This window comes from Aegilops tauschii, chromosome 1 (genome assembly GCF_002575655.3).
Source record: "Aegilops tauschii subsp. strangulata cultivar AL8/78 chromosome 1, Aet v6.0, whole genome shotgun sequence".
NCBI classification, from domain to species: domain Eukaryota; kingdom Viridiplantae; phylum Streptophyta; class Magnoliopsida; order Poales; family Poaceae; genus Aegilops; species Aegilops tauschii.
In genome coordinates this window covers 433,834,955-433,855,737 of record NC_053035.3, presented here as the reverse complement: position 1 = coordinate 433,855,737, position 20,783 = coordinate 433,834,955, and the positions used below count along the sequence as shown (strand labels likewise).

The following is a 20,783-nucleotide window of genomic DNA, read 5'->3' as shown; positions in this document are numbered from 1 at the left end:
TCATCTTCACCCTCTTCATCTAGCAATTGCAATGCCGAATGATTAATCTGATTGCGAAAATAGGAAATATAACCAAGAAAGGGAAAATGATCTATGTAGTACATTTTTCGGACACTTGGCGGGCAAGGGAGGCGAGAGCCGTGACGTCTGGCGTTGTTATGAGTCGAGGTTGCAAGTGGAAAGTGGGGTTGAGGGGATGGCATGCACGTGTTGACGAGCGTGATTCCCGTCCAAGTTGTGCCCAAGGTTCGCCGAGGAAGCCCACCGCAGCTCCACTCTGACGTTTGAAAGGCTGCCAGTGTGGCCGAGAACCCACCACCGTAAAGCTTGAGCGCGAGTGCTCTACAACATCCAGTTCCTCTGACGGTTTTCGTCCATGAGGAAACGAGGCGACGAGGTATCTTGAGCCATCGACAAACTCGTGGTGGCGGGCAAAGCAAAGGTGGAGTAGTAGGTCGACGGGGATGCGGTGTATCTGTTGGAGTATAATGTCTAGCCCTCTCTCATAGATCAATCTTTTGGTTGCATTGGCTAGAGCATGCACTTCTAAATGGTATCGGAGCCACACGTGAGGGGGAGTGTTGACGTATAAATGCATTGCCTAGTCTCTTTCATGAGATCGGTCTGATGGGTGAACTGCTTAGTTGCATAAGCTTGCAACCAAGAGGTTCAAGGTTCAAAACCCAGAAAATCGATTTAGACTGCTTCTGCTCAAATTTTGGGGAGTTTTTTTGACAATATTTGGGGAGTTAAGACTTATTGGAGGTTTACTTGGAAAGTTTTAGTTTCTCCTCAAAAGATGCGAGCCTTTAAGCTAGGGTTAAAGATGCACTAATAGGTGGACGTTCACCGCATACACGGGGGGCGCACTCGACCTTCCACCTGGAACTATTCCCCCCTCCTTCCCATCTGATTCTCTCTCTATCCAGCAGCCGGCCGCCGCACCGCACCGCACCGCCTCCTCTCTCCCCGTCCGCCGCCGTTCTCTTCTCCCGTCGTCTCCTCGCACGTCGCAGCCGCTCAGGGCACACACAGGTTCCAATCCCTCTCTCCTCGTCTGCCCTCGAGATTCCGGATCTAGCCCCCTCCTCCTCCCTCTTCCCCGCGCAGCCAGCGCGGCGGCGGATGTTTGATGAGAGCAATTGCTGACACCTACCATCTTCTTTTCTTTTTTTATCAGCTGCCAAACCTCCCAAATCAGAAACGGTGAGCCGCCGCCGATGCACGGATGCAGGCAGCAGACAATTTCGGGGAACAGACATCGGGGCCTGCTCCTGCAACCAATTTCGAACAAGTATGTATAGTCGCCAATAAATTTGCCTGGGGATTTTCTTGCATATCGCCGAAAATCTTGGACTGTATGAACCTGTATCTAACCACAGGTGGAAATGAACTTTCACGAAATTGGTGTAGGTTGTGATGACCTATCCGGACCGGGTTCTAGAACCGAGCCACTCAGGAGCAGGGCTGCGCGTCGAAAAGGTATCGCCTGAACGCGTCTGATCACAATGTGCATTCCTCTGTTGATTATATACTAGCACAAGAGAAATACGCAGTTATCGGAAACAAATGGCGACTTGCTCTCACGTGTATAACATGACAGTAAAATTGATCGGAAAGCAATGACATTTGCAATTAACTGATTACGGTATTCAACGCCGTTACTATATTTTCCTTCTGTGGTTGAGCTGCTGCTCAGCACATGTAGTAGTTGGTAACATTATGGGTTTCTGGTGGTAGAAACTGGGGAGGACCTAGGCTTTGACACCTTTCCCCTAAAAAACATCACTACTGTACTGACTATATCTTTTAGAATGCCCTCATGCCTGGTTTTACTAGGAAATAAATGATTACTTACACAGGAACACGCTGGCAAACAAGCAATCCTGGAAGGAGGTCTACAGCCGATTGGTGAAATTAACCAGGTATGGAAACCAAGCGAACATAACAAGTACTGCTCTGTCAAACAAGTGGAATTCAATACGGCATTACATTGTGGCTTAACAGAGATTGTTCTCTTGCCTGCAGGAACATGCATCAAATGGCATTGCCACAACTGTGCAAGGACTGTTGGCAGATATGTTGCATAAACAAACCAACTCGGTGGACTCTATAGTGCAGCACGCTGAAGAACAAGACCAATTATACGATGTTACAGAAGGGCATGAATTGTGTGGCAATGATACAAGCAGTGGAAGCGATGCAGGTAGCAGCTCTGGGAGCGAGTTGGATACTGAACTAGGAAAATGCTTTTACCCTAGTATCGAGGCATTGGAGAATTCAAGACCACCGGAAGTTGGAATGAAATTTCCTACCCTTGAAGATGCAGAGCGTTTCTATAGCACACATGCTATGCTAACTGGTTTTGCAGCAAGGAGGGGAACTAATTACAAGAGAAAGAAGTTTCACCTACTGTGCAACAGAAGTGGTAAATTAAAGCCAACTCAGGACCTGCAGAGGAAGAGGAAGGTTAATGTTTTGGGCTCACAGTGCCAAGCAAAGGTGATCGTGAAGCTCCATAACGAGCAATGGGAATTCACAGGAGTTAAGCACGAGCACAACCATCCATTATGTCCATCCCCATCGCTCACGAGTTTCTTTTTGGATCATAAATACTTGTCAAGTGAAGAAAAGTTATTTCTAAGAGTTCTGCAACAAAGTAGGGTAAATCCAAGGAAAGCTATGAATATTTTCCAGAGAATGAGAAGCAACTTTGGAAATGTATCATCATCAAACGAGAAAGATATGAGCAACTCACAGTGTGTCGACCAATGGAGAAAAGAAAACTCAGATGTTGAAACCGCACTGAAGCGCTTCAAAGAACTGGAGCTGCGGAACCAAGGATTTTCCTACACCATGCAAAAAGATGAAGATAACATAGTTAGGAGTCTTTTCTGGACTGATGCAAGGTCGAAAGTAGATTATGAGATTTTTGGAGATTTCATATCATTTAGCACTACCTATAGCACTAATAGGCATAATATGCCTTTCACCCCTATCATTGGAGTGAATAATCATGGGCGAATCCTTGTGTTTGGATGTGCCTTGCTACAAGATCAGAAAGCTGAAACCTTCAAATGGATGTTCCAAACCTTCTTGCATGTGATGAGAGGGAAACTGCCAAAAACAATCATAATAGACCAGGATGAAGGTATGGTGAAAGCAATTGCAGAGGTCATGCCACAAGTAAGGCACAGGCTTTGCAAGTTCAGCGTGATGCGAAAAGCACAGGAAATGCTAGGAGCCTTCATGGCAGCAAGGGGCAACATGAATGCAGAGCTGCACAGCTTGGTAGACAACTCACTGACAGAAAAGGAATTTGAAGAGGGATGGGCTGTGCTCATTGAGAGATACGATGCAAGTGAAAACGAGTACCTCCGACTCATGTGGAAAACAAGGAAAAGCTGGGTGCCTGTTTATTTCCGGGCAGATTTCTACCCATTCGTCGAGTCAGCTGAACATGGTGAGGGGTCAAACTTATTATTCAAAGACAATGTGCTTCCTAAGGACAGAATCGAGAAGTTTATCGAGCAATATGAGAGGATACAAGAGGGCATAGTAAAAACAGAGGAAGAGGATACATTGCAGTCAGCAACTGAACCAGCATACTTCTCCATGCAGCCAATAGAAAAGCATGCAGCGTGTATATACACAAGGCAAATATTTCTGAGAGTACAGAAAGAGCTATACTATTCTACAGCACTCAATGCACATGAGATACAAGGTGGAGCAGCGTATAGACTCGAAAAGGTCTTCGACTACGAGAACCCTGAGTTTGACAGAAACTCTTTCGAAGTGCTAGTTGAACCTGGCACCTACACATTCAAATGCCAATGTGCAAAGTTTACCAGGGATGGGATTTTATGCTGCCACATATTCAGAGTTTTCACGCAGCTTGGAGTCATCGAAATACCAGCGCGGTACATAGTGCCCAGATGGGCCCGTGAATTCAGAGAGGAGCGGCTGAAAGAGTACGAGGAGAAATGCTCAAAGAGAACAGAAGGCAGAAAGAGATGTGCGATGCTATTGGGTAAAATGGCGGACATCGGCAAGGGGATATGCGCGGACAGTGCGAAAAGCGGCTGCTTCATGCTCGAACTGGACAAGGTTCAAGAGAAGTTGGTGGGTGCCGATGATCAGATCGTGTTGTGGAGCAAATGAGAGTTGGCGAGTTTGGTTCACAGATGTCTTTATCCTGGGACGAAGTAGAATAGTTAGCATGTTCAGTTTAGCATATGATAGAGGTGAGATTGCAGGAAATGTAGGGTAGTCTTGTGTGAGACTCGATAGTGATGAGGATTGGATACCTCTGACCATCCAACATTTTTGCCTGCTATGTGTTTTCTTCTGTTCCTCCTCTTCTATGACAGCACATTCTGTCGCGTTCAGGTCGTGTATCCTGAATGTGGCCATTATTGAGGAACTTGATAAAATGGCACTCTTTTCTTTGGCGCTTGACTCAGGAGCAACACTTTCCTTTGCTTAGATAAAATGGCACGCGTTTGGCTGGCAATTAGATCAAATGGCACATGTTTGAGTTTCCCCTGCGTTTTGAGGTCTGGGCCCACACTTGTATGAAATTGCCCCTCCTGTCAGCAATAGGGCTGGCCAATCACAAGGCAGCCCCGGTCCTACCACAAGGAAGTAAACAAAGAAAAAATTCTCTTGAATTGTGTAATAGTGGTCCTCTCCTTCTGAATGCATAATAGCATGGGTGTATTGCTTTTGAAACTTGCTATGGCAGCAGGAACCCCTACTTCTCCACCAAGGGCTGCTGTGAAGGTTGCAAAGAAGATCACTCTGAAGAACAGGAAAAGAGTCTAAGATGTCATTGTGAAGCTTGGGATGGTCACGTTTTTGGTCTGAATTTGTGCTTTTCGATGTCATTGCGATGCCGTCGTGTACTAGTGGGGGGAGAACTGCTGTGTTTCTGGATGCAACTGGTGAGATGAGGACTCAAAGCTTATGGTTGAAACGTAGCTACTGCTGTTGATATGTTGATATATGGATGTAATCAAAATTTTGGCGGCATTTTCGCCAAGAAATGTTAGACATGTCCTCCCCTTGTTTTGTACCATTTGCACACGTCAAACGAAGACATTAATAGCTGCATATCAACCGAGATTTTGTCCACATTTTTTTTGTTACACGTCCATATCAACAGGCAGCAGCTACCGCCAGAATTTGATCGAACAGCTGCAGAGAAGAAGCAGCGAGCCTGGAAGGCGTGTAATTTCAAATTTCAAACCCCTGTTGAATTTGTGACAATTCACATGTTGGCACGAATGTTTGCCCTGGAAAGTTGATGCACGAGGAATGTCTGATAACAGTGCCAAAGCACATCTGGCACTGGAAAGGCCCGAGAGAAATCCAAGCATTACTTTGGTCAAAAAACATTGCAGCATTCCCGAAAAAGAATGTCCAAGGCAACCAAGCACCATCCCGTTTCTCCTCAGCCTGTCCTGTCAGGGGCTGACCATACAACGATCCTGAGAACGTCGTGCAAAAAAGTGTAGAAATTTACAGATATCTATCCAAATTCAGCGTCGCCTTACATCCTGGCGATTCGTCGGGAACTGACCGATACGACTCCAGGTAACTTCCACATGGAAAATGAAAATCGCACCCATATTTACAAGTTTCACCAGGAATGTATCCGTATGACATCATCTCATCTGCGTTTGTTGATGTCCGCAACGCGTTTGCGCGCTAACTGTTAGTATCACCAGATCCTCCATCGTCCCTAACTGACGGGAAACAGAGTGCTCAGGGAAGAAGAGTCTTCAGCTACCGTCGGCGACATCTTCCAGCCTCTGCCCGACGACATAACGGGCGTCCCTGATGGAATCATGGAGTTTGGCGCACAACGCTTTGGCAAGGTAGAAGCCGAGGCTGCCCAGCCACACGAAACGGTACACCGCCGAGTTCATGGCAACGGAGCAGCCGAATCTTGGGAAGACCCCCTTGGCAAGCACATAGGGAACACCCAGAGCAGCGAGTAGCTTCGCGACGATAGGCATGCACACATCTCGCAAGAACCACCACATTGGCGCGATCCCTGAATCCCAATCTGCCTTTGCCTGATTAAGCTTTGGGCCCCACCTTTCATCGATGAAATAGGCTCGCAAGCATCTGGCCCTTGTCCGACGAGCCTTCAAGACAAAAAAAAACCCAGAAATTAAATTATTTTCCTATTTTCGGACGATAACCTAATCAATAAAAATGTGAATGTGTTATTTCTGGTATTCACTTTAGCAGTGGGATTTTCACAACCAGTACAATTTGTGTGCCATGTAGCAATATGTCAAGTTCGGTTCATACGTGATAATAATATTGGTTAAGATGTCAGAAAGCGACAAGTGAAGTTGGACTTGGAACTCACCTGCTTCCCCCAGATTTTCAGAGATAGACACCCCAGGCCCCAATAGTAGGAAAGGCCTACAGCTGGAACATCATCATCAAGCCCAGTGAATGGTGATATTAGTGATAAATCAACCAGCACCCCGGTCAGGAAAGGAGCGATGACAAGCTGACAGCAGACACAAGTTATTCAGCTATAGCATAGTAGAAAATAAAACATGAAGGAAACCACCTGAAGTAAATTGCTCACCCATAAGAACACAACCAGATAGCGATTCAGGGCTAGAAGGTGTGTTCTCCCAGAAGTCATGTAGGCAAATGAATCTCTAGAGGCGGCAATAACAGTTGATATGGCGCCAAACCCAATAGCCAAAGCAAGCATATCTAAGAGAAAATATCGACAAGTAAGCCAAAACAAGGTTAAAACATTTTCTTGTTTTTAAGGAAGTCCAACAACAATCCAAATGACCATCTCTGAACAATCATTACCATCGGATTTCAGTCCACCTGCTAGTGGCAGCCGAGTGATGGCATGCCCAATTGAGATTGGAAAAATGAGCACAGCCAAATTGAATACCACAATAGTCAACCATGCAAGCACCAGACTTAGGATTGTAGCAGCTGCAACTGATCTCCTGGTACAATGTACAAGAAGGTAAGTATCCACTCAAAAGTTGTGCAAGCAACACCTCTTGGTTTGCAAACACTTCAATGCACTGAATTGTGAAAGTAATAAGTGAGCAGACAAGTATAGCCAACAAACAATGAGATTAGAGAAAAGATCATGCGGAGCGATTGGCAAAGGTCTGGAGATCGGGTATAGAGCATTCGATGAATAATTGACGAGTACACACTAAGAACAGGATCGATTGGCAAAGTGTCTCATAGGGAAAAATCGACTTGACCCCTAAGAACAGGATCTTTAACTCCCTAAGAAACCATGTCATTATCTTCCTATTTAAACCTATTTATTTCGTAACGAAATGTATCTATTTCCACAGACCTAACTAGAATACTTACCATCATTGACTTAATTATTCATTTTTTAATAGTTAATTGCTGCCACAAGGTGCTTTGCCATCACAGTTTCTTTTGACACTTCAAAACAAGATTGTTAGAGTACCAACGATCCAACAATGCTTGTTTCTCACAGAGCCTTTTTCACATGATCCATAGTGCTGATATGGAAGTCATGTCAGACGCAAAACCTTCTTTGGAGCTGTTTGATATATATGTGATCAGCATGGTATGATTAAGACATTAAAAAAACACAAAGACTATCTTAAGCATCATGTGTAAAATGGCAAGGTGTCATCGCTTAATAATTACCACTATGCAGAGCACACTAGGGAAACATTCACCGGAATAGGTAAAATGAGCAAAGAGAACATATTTCAGAAGCCCAGAATTGCTTCCTATCCACCAATACGCAAGTTCGTAAATAAGCAGTGAACAATGAAATCATAAGAAGGTAAGAAATAAATAACATTAGAAAATGGAACTAGATGTGTCAAGCTAAAAATGATGTGCCATGTGGAATTCCGTAAATGAACAAAACTACGGGGGTTTACCTTCCATCCTTAGCTTCATTGATCCTATCATACTGGTCTTCTGGTGCGACACTACTCCCAATCTCATCATGTCCAGATGCATCATCGGGCCAGATACTCAACGAATCTGACAAGCCTAGAGCATGTCCAGTAGTGACAAAGGAATACTGGGTTACCTTCTTCACTAACCACTCAAGGTATACAAGTGTCTTGGTGTTATCAATGAGAAACTTCAGAAGAAGAGCATGAGAAACTGAATCGACATAGTTTCGTGGTGCTTGCCAAAATGATATGCCCTTTGCACCACAATTGAAGTAGCTACCAATCGCAGCAGTAAAACAAAGTGTTAGTCTTCAAAATCAGGCAGATACATCAGATAAAATAAATTTAGAATACTCACGTGATATGAAATGGGAACAACTCCGGCACCAATAGCCCGCCAATTTGAATAGGAACAAGAATGACCAAAACCATAGAGATAATTCCAACAAAAAGGATATGAAGCTTCTTGAGATAAAATTTGTAGAATGGTTCATGAGCTTCATAGTGGACAAAGGGAATGGCAATTCCTGGCCTCAGTATCTATTGACAACAAAATCAGCACCCATTATACCCTGAACTTACTATTGACATAATGAGGTCACAGATATAACATGGTACATACCTTATCAAGAAGTCTGAAGAATCTAAGGCCTAGGTGCCAAAAGATGCATCCAAAATACCAATGAAGAACAGTTGAAGCAAAAGATGAAGCAAGCATAAGCTTGAACCTCTGGGACATTGTTGCACCAAACATTTCTGAAGTGCAGATATCAAGCGCCCAGCCAAAGAACACCGGGTGTAATATTTTTGCGCTCAGCAGATTAAGACAGAAATTGGCAGCAGGAATAGAACGTACGACCCCTCTGAGAAATATACCAGGCAGCCTTAAAATGAATATTGCGCTTTGAGCAACAATTAAGGCGACAGAGGGGATAGAACCTACGACACCTCTGAGAATTATACCAGGCAGCCTTAAAATGAAAATTGCAGTTTGAGCAACAATGGAGGCGACAGAGGGGCGGAGGGACAGCAGATGGTGCACTTGAGCAAAGGACCTGGCAAGCGCGAAGAGCCATGCCCCGAGGGTGATGAGGTACATGACGAGTGCTGGGACGAGGCAGATAAGGAGGAGCAACAGGTCCATCAGTTTGTGGGAGAAACCCGCCATGAACTCAGAAACAGGCAGCCTCGCAGGGGCGTCTGCAGCGTACACTGGTCGGATGGAGATGTCGTTGTTGCACAGCTGAAATGACACCATCAATCGCATCAACATCACAAAAAATCACATTGAAATGAACACGAAGATGAATTAAGCGCAATCCTAGCAAGAATATGACAAGAAATTATTGCATTGCAAAAGGGGGACATTTTCAGTGAGGAATCATGGCAATGGCAATGGCAATTGACAAGGGTCAGCACACAGAATCACAAAGGGGGACATTTTCAGTAGTTGGGGTTGAAATTAGTTGTGCAAAGGGTGGGTCACAGGCACACAGCAACATGATGAAGGGGATCATATATCACACTGCAAAAGGGGACATTTTTGGTGAGGAATCATGGCAAAACATTTACTAAGCACGCACGCAGCATCATATCACCTAGACATCTAGTGGTTAGTGGCACATGGGACTGAAACTAGCAGCGAACGAGATGAACCTGAACGGAATAAAGCACGCGCAACCACATCAACAGCACGAACTTGGCAACCATTCAGAGCGGCCACGGACGCCGGGAGAGGAGAAACCCTAGGCGGGCGAGGAGAGGTGACTGGAAGCGATACCTCGCATCGGGGTCCCCGGCGGGTGGCGAGCCACCGGAGCTGGCAGTCGTCGTGGACGAACCTGATGCTGCCGCGGCAGGCGCAGGGGTGGCGCAGGGGGCGGTCCGCCTCGGCCGGGAGGCGGCAGATGCGGCATTGCTCCGCCTCCCCCTCCTCCCCGTCCTCGTCTCCGGGGCCGTTCGCCGCGGACAGCGCCGTCTCCGGCGGAGAGGCGTCGGCGGCCATTGGCTGGCTTGGCCTGCCACCCGCGAAGGAAGCTTTTCCCGTCGCCTCGAGCACGGCGAGAGAGGCAGTGGGGTTTAGGCGGAAGCAGAGGAGATTGGGCCGTCTTTGCAGTCTTCCCGTTGTCTCGCGCGATTAGGAATGAAAGGACAACACTCCCAGCTTCCGGCCCAAGAAAGCTCCTGGTCTTCTTCTTCTGCTGCTGCTTTTTTTTTTCCCTTCCATTTCTTCTCTTTCTCTTTCTTTTCCTTCTTGTTTTTTTTCTCGAAAATCACTCACTCTGCCTAAAAAGATAAATTACATCAAATTCCATGGAACCGTTCTTTCTAAAGTTTTTTCATGTGTTCCATCTGTCATCAATGAATGATTTTTCTTTTATGTATTTTGTAAAAATATTTGCATGTTCACAAGTACAAGTTTTTCATTCTTGTAGTGGAATTTTGTTTTATTTTTCAACACCAATATACTCGTATAAATATTATCTCTTGTAAATCTATCATATTTGTCTAAGTTATATGAGTTTTTCCCTTGAACGCACACATATTTATTTATTTTGGATTACATTTACTTCTTAAATGCATGAAGATTTTCCATGCATATATAAGTATATAAGGCAATATGTATGATAGGGTTACCTTCTGTTCAGTTTAAAAGACCCATGCATATCCTTAGATCAACGATTTGACCAACATAGCACGAGTTATATATATATCAAAAGAATAGAAACTTTAAATGTTATATTTTATAATGATGTTTATTGTGATGTATAATTTGTATTAAATTGGTGGATTTGTCGATTCAGGGATATGTGTGGGCCTTTTAAACCAAAAATGAGAGAGTATATATATGGTAACATTTTACATGTTCTGTAACCATTTATATTTGATGATATACATCATCAAATCTCAGAACTATATGAATTAATTATAAAACTAGATGGAATCCATTTTTACCTACCAAATGTTGGAAGTATATTATATATATTAAGTAAAACCATTTTCACATATATTTAAAAGGGGACTAAAACAAGAGAAAACACATGTGTTACATGGGTCCTCCACATCCAACTACCTTGGTCGTGCCCATAGCCACTCCACCTCCTACTTCAATTTATTCTTGTTGCCTCCCGTACACCACCTACATATAATTTTTTCCCTATGGCTGGTCTTCAAAACTAGTCAGCTCCTCAAGTTGTTGACATCCAACTTAACTCTCAACCACTTATCCGTTCCTTTTCTTTTTCCACCCTTTCCATCTCCTCCCATATCGATCACCTAGCTTGAACGAAGTCATAACTTTCACTTACTAAGACTAGGGAGTGAACTTTTTTTGTTGACTTTTAATGTGTGCGGGAAGTGAACACATGGAATGCACATCCATATTGTTTGACATTCTAGTTAAAAATGGCGCAAATTACTTCAGCAAATAGATTACCGTTCAATCACATTGCCCCTTAAGGCACTAGACCGCCGGAGCCAATCGAGTGCCAAGTTTCATGGCAAGCTAGCTCCTATAATTGAGTCACTCCGAACAGTGTTGGAGCCACAAACCGACCATATGCCCTGGCTCTGGTGGCTCTCTCGGTGGCGGAGGCAACGAGCTGGCAAGAGCCAAGATTTCCTTCATAATCCCACATGTGCGCATATATGTCCTTGTGTTTATACTCTTAACCTCCCAAAATTTAGGAAAAACTGCCATTGAACCATGACACTTATTTTGTAACGGAGAAAGTATTTAGTATAATTTAACCATATTTATCAAATGTTCGACTCATTTGGCCTCTAAACGTTGATTCCCAGCTCCACCACTATGCCCTAACTCCGTTGGATCTTTCAAAGAAAGTGACAAAGATTTCAGACCATCCCACTTTATGAAGGTCTAGAGGGCAAAAAGATGAGAACACAAAAGCGATTGAAGTTTGAATAGACGGTAGCCTGCACCCGAGGCGGAACTAACCCTGGTAGAACCTAACCTATACATCTTGTGACTTGGGTAGACTCTCGAGAGAGGGGCGGAACAGAGAGAATGAGAGAGGTGAAAATGAAAACCCTATAAAATATTTGATACTTCCTCTGTCGCATAATATAAAAGCATTTTTGACATTACACTAATATAAAAGATGCTATTATATTATGAGAATAGATGATAGGATCTATTGAAGGGTACGAAAAGATTTTGAGCCACGGCTAAAGAAGAACAAATGATTTCGAGCCACTCCACTTTACTTCGAGCCCCTAGGCAAAAAAGAAAGGGGAAAGCGATTAAAAATTCGGCAGGACGCGACGGTGGTACCCCGACCGAAGCAATCCCAGTGCCTGCCGCCTCTCCCTCCGCCCCACGCAAGGCACCCGACCCGACCTCCCGCTCAAAAATCCCCCACACCCGACGCCACTCCACCCCGACCTCCTCCGCCGCATGAGCCGGGCCGCCTCCCAGTCCCACCGGCGTCCGCAGCCATGGGAGCCCAGCAGAGCGTCAATGCCGGCAAAGGTCCGTGCCCCCTCCTCCCCTCCCCTCGCGGCCCTAGCTCGATCCCTCCTCGCCCGCTCCGCCGTTTTGTCGGGGGCCGTGGCGTTCCGCGACTGCGCGTGGCTAACGTGTTTGCGTGAATGCCGCAGCCAAGGTGGATTTGCACGTCGACCTCACCCACATGCTCTGCGAGGCGCTCCTGCTGCCGCCCCTGAGGTGCTCGGCCTTTTGCCCCCACGGCCGATTGGTCGGTTTTGTTGTGGTTGTGGACCTTGGATTGCTGACTGTGTTGTTTTCTTGGCTTGTTCCTTTTCAGCAGCTCCAGCGCCACCATCTCGCAAATCGTCGGAAGGTGGGATTGCCTGTCCTGGTTCCGTCCGTAAAGTTTGTGTTCATATGGGTCACAGAATTCAGGCAGGCATAGCTGGCTGATTTGTGCGCGTCCATGTGTGTGTGCACGCGTCGGTGTATTTCGCTTCACACAGCGGCCCAGAATACCCGTCTGGATTTACGAATGATTACTCTCTGTTTTAACTTTGTACCATTTTGTTCCGAGTTCTGAAGTTATACCATTTTGTTCTGAGTTCTGAAGTTTATACCATTTTGTTCTGATTTCTGAATTTGTACCATTTTGTTCCGACTTCTGAAGCTGTACTATTTTGTTCCGAGTTCTGAAGTTGTGCCATTTTGTTCTGAGTTGTGAAGTTTGGTCTGCAGGATCTCCCTCAAACACCCAAGCCTATTTGGGAGGAGCGAGAAGTTGGACGTGATTCTGGATAAGGGTGTCAATGACTCTAATGTTGTTGTTGCCTTTAGACGCCCAAGGCCCGAATGGTTATCGCAGCAGTCGTTTGTCATTCAGGTCTGCATTCTGTCTGGTTGTATCTTGGCTTCTTAATTGAGCCTTCTGTCTGAAATTGAATAAATATGCTGCAGTGCTATAGCATAAAGTAAACATATTATAGTGTTTTAAACTGTTGCTAAGCAATTTATACTCCTTTGATCTTGTTAACAGTACTCATTTCTCATTTTCATTGTTATTCTAAGTCTGTGGTGTTCTCTGCACTAGAAATGAGTAGAAGATGTAGTAGAGTGATAGTTGGTCCTGTTAACATCTCTTCTATAGTAGATGTAGCAGTAGAGTGGTGGATACAATATCACGAGAAATAGGAAAAATTTAAACTCAAACACCAGATGGCATATTTTAACATTTAACATAAAGTTCTCAAGTTAATTTTATTTTCCTGAGCACGGAGAGATACCCTGTCTTCTTTGATCAAAATCAAAATAGGGTCTCGAGTTACCCAGAAAACATTAAAAAGCCTGAAACAAAACATACTAAGTAGAACAACACACCAGTATCTGAGATTTAGACAAATGTTTGGCAGAAAGGAGTAAAACCACACCTACTGCAGCACACATTCTCACTATCATTGTTGTGTGATGGGCCTGCAACAAAAATACTCAATGCTGTGTCTTGTTCATGATTGAAATGGAGAATCAATTATTAGGCCTCTCTAGTTGCATGTGTAGGCTATGGACCTGCCCTACTTTACTTGTTGCCAGTGCTTGCAACCAACCTGAGGTAGCCGCCCTGGCATGCTGGGGCATCGGCTCCACCAGTGTCTGAATCTGTAATGGAAGTATTAAGCAGAAGACGTTATTCGCCGTAGTAATTCTAGCAATTAATGGTTCCATTATCTCGAGTTGATTGGTTTGGTGACCACCTTATCCTAGAATGGGTTTGCCCATCATAAGACCGTCCCATGACTGTTGGTGTTGGTGTGAGGACACCATCCCTCATCTTGTGTTAATTTTGTGCTTGTGAGGGATAAGGTGGTGATGGACCAATCCATTCCGCCCTTCAAACAAAACAAGTGGGATTGGATGGTCCATTCACCTTTTGGTTCCCCAAACCAACCCCCCTGTTAATGTGCTCGTACCATACACTCGGCTTGACCTTTGTCATATTACTTCCATTATGAATGGTTATCTTTCATGCAAGTTGATCGGGTAATTATTTTTATGAAGTACTCCCTCTGTCCCAAAATAAGTGTCTTAACTTTGTACTAGCTCTAGTACAAATTTGTACTAAGCTCAAGACACTTATTTTGGGACGGAGGGAATATGTAAGTATGAACTTGTGAAAAGTGGTTACAAGTTGTATGCTGTCTTTTCTGTTCACACACCTTCTCTTGTTTGCGTGCTGGTTTGAGCAATCAGCACTCGATGACACCAGAAATTGCGGTGCATGGTTTTCCGGCTGACAACTTCACACGGTCAGGGAGCAGAGGGGTAAATCTAAGCCGGTTGTCGCTTGGGGTGGAGATTAATGAACCGACAACATCAAAATGGACTTCTGGAACTAGTGTTAAGTTTGAGGCGAGCATCTAATCAAATCCAGTTGTTTGCATCATCTTCATGTTGTACAATTTCTCTTATCAGATGTCCTTTCCCTCCAGCATATCCGTCCTGTTAATAATGATGGGCGCTCAATAGCTAGGGACCACGAAGGTTTTCCCCTAACATGCAGGTGATAACAGTATTTCTTTGGATGTGCCCTTTGATACAATAAAAAGAAGTCTCATTGTTTAATGTTCTTTTATGATGCAGTGGTAACCTCCATGACAACATGATTATCTTGAAGCAAGAGTCTGGTTATGCGGATGTTAAAGATAATAGCTTCTTAAGAGTAAGTTTGTGTTTATTTCATCTCCATCTTTCCTTGACTTGACTGTAACTCCATCTTATATAGTTCCCAATGACAGGTTAATTTCCAAATGGAACAAGGATTGCCACTTGTACCAAAATCACTAACTTTTAACAGAGTTAAATGTGCTGTTTCGAAAGGCATTAAACTGGGGCCAACATTTTTGGTTACTAGGTACTGCATCTGCCTACTGTACTGCAGCAACACTCTTCTATGAAAGTTAGTTAATCTCTTCCTATGCTGCAGCTTGACAGGCGGTTCCATTGTGGGTGACATGGCACCGTATCAAGCATTTGCAATAGGTGGACTTGGTAGCGTCCGGGGTTATGGCGAGGGTGCAGTTGGTTCAGGAAGACTGTGCCTAATTGGTAACTGCGAATACACGGTTCCTTTGGTATGTAAATAACAAGCCATATATATTATATAATCCCCCAAACAGTTTATGTAGTCCGTAAGTCAAACTTGGTAATCCAAGAACCAGAAGTAACTAGAAATTGCGTCCAAACATGAAATGGATAAAAAAATGCAATCAATTAGATGTGTACATATTTACTTGGACTGTTTTTCTTGCCATCATTATTAATTTGTATGCTTTATGCAATATTCACCTTTTTTTCTTTCTCTTTTCCCATTGTGGTCTCTTACATTTTCTCCTGTTGCATATATGGGTCAAATTTATGGGATGATAGGTGGTGTCTGCATGCAAGAGGAATATACCATATACTGCAAAGGACTGCGATGAGGAATTCATAGTCAAAGGATACAGTTTCAGGGTTGAAAGTTCAGAAGTTAGCATACATGGGAATTTCTCTCTTCTAATAAACCTGCTTAATCTTGATACTGGAAGAAAGATAAATTCAAACTATATTAGCGGAATATAACATGAAGGCTTGCAATTGGTTTTCTTCGAGAATCAGCAAGTCCCGTCTCAGTAAAACAAATTAATACTAATTTTGGTGCTTACTAGATGACTTTATCCATTTTACATTTGTATGGTAGTTGACCGGTGCAAGTTTTATCAGATCTGCATAAATGGAACCAAAGTTCTGAACAAATCATGTGGCCATATCATTTTCAGCCTTTTAAATGCAACTAGCACAACAAGAACATTTCTTGTGGTTACTTAATTTGTGCTAGAGTTTTGCTGGATAGAGTTACACACCAATCAGTTCATTAATATTAAGATATTGCATAGCGAACATACCACTCATGACTGGAACTACTTGTATGAGAATACACAATTTTCATTGAATTTACACATGCTTTGGCAAACTCTAGCTAGACTGCCAGGCAAAAAGAATTGTCCTGGGATTGTTCTACTAGAAAGTGAGCTCACCGTTGGTGCTGTCACTTAAAGTTTTCCCTAGACTAGAGGTGTATTTGACTATTAAAGCATCCTCCACCAATGGAAATCCATACCGGTTGATATTGGGTTTATCTTGTGGTAGTCTTGTCCATTTGGATTATCAATCAAATACTGAAACGTCTGTTTCTGTGAAGGCAAAGAATCTCGAAGGTTCTCTTTTCATGGATTGCGGCAGTGATTTAGGATCTGCTCGTCATGTTCCTGGTAAGGGCTTCGCTTCATCTTTGCATACTTGAGTACTTAGTAATTTCTATTTGCCTTTTTTTTCAAAATATAATAAAAATCTAATTGCAACTAGAAGAAAATGAGGCTGATATACTTAAGCTTTTCTGATGCTTTTAAAATTAACAGTGTAATATCATAAAGTAAAAATGAGGGGCTTGATTTACAGTCGCTCGCTAGTCAGCTACACTAAATTTGTGCAGTTTTGTGTCTGTGTGGAAAGCAAGCACGCCTTCCTTAAACAGTTAGAGCTTACTATTAAATTGGTTTGGAATTACAAATTCAGTAGTACAGTAGAAGCTTAAATAATAATAAATTCTGGCATTTTGTATGGGATAACCAAGATCAAGATGTCTCTGCGGTGGAAAATCATGCAAATATCATTGACGTGATGTATCAACCAATGAAGATTGAACTAAGTAAATCAACACATCACCTGATTTGACTGAAGGAGTTAAGCTTATCAACATGAGGACAATGCAATTGACATCAGCATACTGTACCATAGAGCACAAATTGGACAAGAGTTACAGTAGAGTCCTCAAACATCCTTTTGTTTTATGCCCACTCCCGGTTATGAAACATTTAGTGCAACATATCAATGCTGAGTTGCATTTGATGCTTTTTTTTTCTTCATATCTCAGTATGATAGTATTTCCTTGACCATACTCATTCGGTTCTGCTGTGCATTTTTGTTCAATGATCATGATGGCAGGCAATCCAGCTCTTCGGCAAGGGAAACCGGGATTCGGTGTCGGGTTTGGGTACGGCGTCCACTTCAACACGGACATAGGCCAAATCCGGGTCGACTACGCCATGAACGCCTTCAGTCGCAAGACCTTCTACTTCAGCATCAACACTGGCGGTGCTGGCTCATAGATCACCAAGAACATACCTGACATAGCATAGAGTTTCAAGCCATGACATGTGATCACCTCTCCGCAGTTTTCCGTTCCAACATGCCTCGGCGCAACAAGCCGGTGCCCGAGGCATTCGAGGGTTGTACAGTCGAGGTTGTTGTTATCTTCTGCTGGACGCTGAAACGACAGGCCATGAGAATGTGAGATGACATGTGCAGAGAGCAAAGCCGTGGCCTGCGGAGCTTTGGCTGAAGGTGCCCCATACCGTCTTATTCTTTGCTAGGATAAAAATGCATCATCATCCATCGGAGATGCTCAAGTTGAGCGAGAATAATATTTATTTTTATTCTTTCTTTTCTTACATATTTCATGAACTGTACAGTTTTAGGAGGAGCTGTTTGATTTGCCGCCACAGTTTTTTTCAATGTTGTCGCGATCATCGGTAATTTGACCTGCCTTGTGGTTGGGATGCGCTGATGTTGCTATACACAGTACATTTCACCAACCAACCAAGCGATGGCAGGTCTTCACCGGTGCACTGCTTGCGCCGAAAGGGAAAGAGATATTGTGACGATTGTCCTATTTTTCGGAGCTGATCGCCGTCCACAGAAGAGGTTGCACGTTTAATTTCTCGGCCTGAAAGCACCAGCTTCGCTTCACTGCCACACAAACTGGGCTCCAGTTTCCAATTTGCTGACCCTGAATTTTGAAAATGCATACACATCGTAGCGAGGTAGGTCAGGTGGACCACCGAAATTATACGGGGCAATCGAGGCTGAAGATGGTGCACGGCTACGGCCAATGTTTCCTGATGGTCTTCTTTTCTGAAATTTTGACCTTGCAATTTACACAGAAGTAAATTTGCTATCACTAGTAATGTAGCTTCTACTGCCTCTTAATTCCACGAGTCCTGAGCGATTGGATCCAGTCGCATGACCAAACCCGAATCTTTTGTAGGTACAAAACACAGCTTAATTTCTCAGTCTGAAAAGCACCGCCTTCTCTTCACTGCCACACCACGTTGTTCCCAGTTTCCAACTTGCTGACTCTGAATTTCTAAATACGCACACCTCGTGGCGAGGCAGCTCAGGTGGATCACCAATATTATAGTACGAGGCAATCGAGATACAAGACAATGCAGTCGGGCGTCGGCACTGGTTTATGCCATCGTTTCAGGATGAATTGCAGTCATTTTTTTTAATTTGACCACAAAACTTAATGAAGTGTTTGGATTTATCACATTAGAGTGGTCCTGGTAAATTCGATGATTCGATGTCACTAGTAATTCAGCGCTCGCAGTTACGCTTTGCACCAGACGTATCGCTTAATTTGCAGGAATCGTGAGCTCGCTATTGGATCCAATCGCATGGATCCGAATCTTCACTAGGTATAGAAGACTTTCATAACACTGTGTTTAATAATTCCAGATAATACTTATATAATGATCAAAACTAATGCAATAATCAAGCAGTGCAGTGTCCATGTTCACTCAAAGCTACAATCTCGATCCAAGCTTTGCTTGCTGGGCAACAATGCCAGCCAGGGGTCCGCGAGATGCGCATCACAGACCAAGCGACGACCCTGCCTGCGTAAGCCAAAAAAGAGAGGGACAGAGCTCCAGCAGGGCCTACTACACCGGCGAGGTGGCCTCGAGGAGCAGCTCCTCGCCGAGGACGCCGTCGAGCTCGTCCCCGGTGATGCGGCCGAGCACGAGCACGATCCCCATGGCGAAGGCGGCGTCGAAGCCGGCGCGCACCCACAGCACGAACACGTCCCGGCCCAGCACCACGTGCGCGCCCTCGTCCACCTTCCTGCGCACCTCCGCCACCACCGTCTCCTGATCCTCCCCCTCCTCCACCTCGCCGCCGCCGGAGGAGGCCACCGCCACCACGCGGCAGCACCGCCTCGGGAAGGACCCGTCGACGCGGAACTCCTTGGCGGCGGTATGGGCGGGGGCGAGGAGGTCGACGAGGACCCCGGCCCCGGCGCCGAGGATGGAGGAGCGGCGGGCGGAGAAGAGCGGCTTGGCGCCGCCCCCGTCGCCCAGGAAGCCGTCCCAGCGGTGGTGCAGGCTGGGGCGGCGCCTGCGGACGGTGAGCACGGGGTCCCCCGCGGCGCCCAGCAGCGCCAGGTCCCCGGCCGCCGCGCCCCCGCCGCAGGCGCCTCCCCGGCCGTAGGTCTCGAGGCGGAAGGCCAGCGCGCCCGTGCGGTGGTCGTAGGCCTCCAGCCCGTCCCCCGGCGAGAAGAGCGTGGTCTTGCGCACCGTCAGCTCCCTGTCCTCCGTCTCGCAGTGCTCCTCCCCCACCACCACCGTCGCCGCCGGCGCCTCTCCCCCCTTCATCTCTCTCCCTCGCTCGGCTGGCTCAAAGCTACTAGCTCTCTGCTCTCGTCTGTCAGTTTCAGCGCGCGCGGAACGAGGTGGTAAATAGCGTGGGCGGTCGGCTAGCTTTTCTTTCTTTCTCTCGGTGGGTTCCGGGTTCGTGGGGCCGGGTCAGCACCCACCCCACGAGCGGGCGCCACAAGGAGAAGGAGAAGGAGGGACGGCGATGGATAGGGATTGGGTCTCGCCGTGCGCCCGGGGGCGGTGGGCAAGTTCGTTATCGAAGCTTTGGCTTGTTTGGAAGGGGGGAAAGGGACCGGACTGAAGCCGCGGGAGAAAGCAAAGGAATAAGAGGAATAATGGGCTGGGCACGGTCGGCGGGGGATGCTGGAAGATAACGTAATTAGGAGGGGATTGCGATCGTAAACGAACGAGCTCGATCGGGATCATGGTTGGGTTGGATGGAATGTTTTGCTTGTGCTTTTCCTCCTCCGTACCGTACCGTATCGTGCAAGGGTGCTGGGAGTAGGAGGAGCGAGAGGTTCAGATAAGATTGTTTAGTATGGCGGGATGAGATTACGTATCAGCCTGGGCTACGAGTAGGGTTCGTCGCTTACACGAACTGACTGTACTATCGAGGCCGACGCCGTATGACGCATGGGCATGGGCACGCAACGCATGAGACAGACGGAAGGCGGCAGTGCGACGAACACCGCAAAGCTCGGCTCCGCCGCAAAGCTCGGCTCCGCGATTCCGATTCGATTCTTTCTTTTGGGGTGCGAGGGATGGGCGGGCGGAGGCTTGGGAAGGAAAGATTCTTCTGCACGCCCGCCTGAGGCGGAGAGGCCCACGCAAAGGATCAGTCATCAGCTGCCCGTCGGC

At 45.6% G+C, this 20,783-nt stretch overlaps 4 protein-coding genes across 9 annotated transcripts; 2 read left to right on the top strand and 2 right to left on the bottom strand.

Moving 5' to 3' along the window:
* The first annotated feature begins 838 nt into the window (after positions 1-838).
* On the top strand, positions 839-4,455 carry LOC109763998 (protein FAR1-RELATED SEQUENCE 3). The gene is made up of 5 exons (XM_020322871.4): positions 839-1,035; positions 1,181-1,294; positions 1,414-1,482; positions 1,863-1,925; positions 2,029-4,455. The coding sequence occupies exons 2-5, from the start codon at positions 1,229-1,231 to the stop codon at positions 4,159-4,161; spliced, it is 2,331 nt and encodes a 776-aa protein (XP_020178460.1). The 5' UTR covers positions 839-1,035; positions 1,181-1,228; the 3' UTR covers positions 4,162-4,455.
* A 965-nt stretch (positions 4,456-5,420) lies between these two features.
* On the bottom strand, positions 5,421-11,603 carry LOC109764002 (probable E3 ubiquitin ligase SUD1). Its single transcript, XM_020322876.4, has 8 exons — positions 9,733-11,603; positions 8,575-9,195; positions 8,311-8,492; positions 7,932-8,228; positions 6,850-6,995; positions 6,611-6,744; positions 6,383-6,529; positions 5,421-6,152 (listed from the first exon to the last, which is right to left on the bottom strand). The coding sequence occupies exons 1-8, from the start codon at positions 9,955-9,957 to the stop codon at positions 5,784-5,786; spliced, it is 2,121 nt and encodes a 706-aa protein (XP_020178465.2). The 5' UTR covers positions 9,958-11,603; the 3' UTR covers positions 5,421-5,783.
* Positions 11,604-12,223: 620 nt separating this feature from the next.
* Positions 12,224-17,990, top strand: LOC109764001 (outer envelope protein 39, chloroplastic). 6 transcript variants are annotated; one of them, XM_040389206.3, is made up of 12 exons: positions 12,224-12,444; positions 12,573-12,639; positions 12,743-12,775; positions 13,141-13,285; positions 14,647-14,805; positions 14,886-14,956; positions 15,037-15,115; positions 15,192-15,307; positions 15,380-15,527; positions 15,823-15,921; positions 16,634-16,703; positions 17,437-17,990. In XM_040389206.3, the coding sequence occupies exons 1-12, from the start codon at positions 12,411-12,413 to the stop codon at positions 17,598-17,600; spliced, it is 1,185 nt and encodes a 394-aa protein (XP_040245140.1). In that variant the 5' UTR covers positions 12,224-12,410; the 3' UTR covers positions 17,601-17,990. The 6 variants fall into 6 exon arrangements, with proteins under 6 accessions (XP_040245140.1, XP_040245138.1, XP_073356566.1 ...); XM_040389204.3 differs by having other exon boundaries at positions 12,740-12,775; XM_040389211.3 differs by having other exon boundaries at positions 12,250-12,444; positions 12,740-12,775; positions 14,708-14,805.
* A 1,004-nt stretch (positions 17,991-18,994) lies between these two features.
* Positions 18,995-20,064, bottom strand: LOC109764003 (protein LURP-one-related 5). Its single transcript, XM_020322877.4, has one exon. The coding sequence runs from the start codon at positions 19,920-19,922 to the stop codon at positions 19,212-19,214; it is 711 nt and encodes a 236-aa protein (XP_020178466.1). The 5' UTR covers positions 19,923-20,064; the 3' UTR covers positions 18,995-19,211.
* Positions 20,065-20,783: the final 719 nt, after the last annotated feature.

Excerpts from the sequence above, each read along its gene's own strand:
- LOC109763998 (XM_020322871.4), top strand. The coding sequence starts at position 1,229 with ATGCAGGCAGCAGACAATTTCGGGGAACAGACATCGGGGCCTGCTCCT. Across the intron at positions 1,295-1,413 it reads CTGCAACCAATTTCGAACAA|GTTGTGATGACCTATCCGGA; the intron begins GTATGTATAGTC and ends AAATTGGTGTAG. Across the intron at positions 1,926-2,028 it reads CGATTGGTGAAATTAACCAG|GAACATGCATCAAATGGCAT; the intron begins GTATGGAAACCA and ends TCTTGCCTGCAG.
- LOC109764003 (XM_020322877.4), bottom strand. The coding sequence starts at position 19,922 with ATGAAGGGGGGAGAGGCGCCGGCGGCGACGGTGGTGGTGGGGGAGGAG.
- LOC109764002 (XM_020322876.4), bottom strand. The coding sequence starts at position 9,957 with ATGGCCGCCGACGCCTCTCCGCCGGAGACGGCGCTGTCCGCGGCGAAC. Across the intron at positions 9,196-9,732 it reads GCCGGGGACCCCGATGCGAG|CTGTGCAACAACGACATCTC; the intron begins GTATCGCTTCCA and ends GTGTCATTTCAG. Across the intron at positions 8,493-8,574 it reads TCTTCAGACTTCTTGATAAG|ATACTGAGGCCAGGAATTGC; the intron begins GTATGTACCATG and ends TGTTGTCAATAG.
- LOC109764001 (XM_040389204.3), top strand. The coding sequence starts at position 12,411 with ATGGGAGCCCAGCAGAGCGTCAATGCCGGCAAAG. Across the intron at positions 12,445-12,572 it reads GAGCGTCAATGCCGGCAAAG|CCAAGGTGGATTTGCACGTC; the intron begins GTCCGTGCCCCC and ends TGAATGCCGCAG. Across the intron at positions 14,957-15,036 it reads GGTTTTCCCCTAACATGCAG|TGGTAACCTCCATGACAACA; the intron begins GTGATAACAGTA and ends TTTATGATGCAG.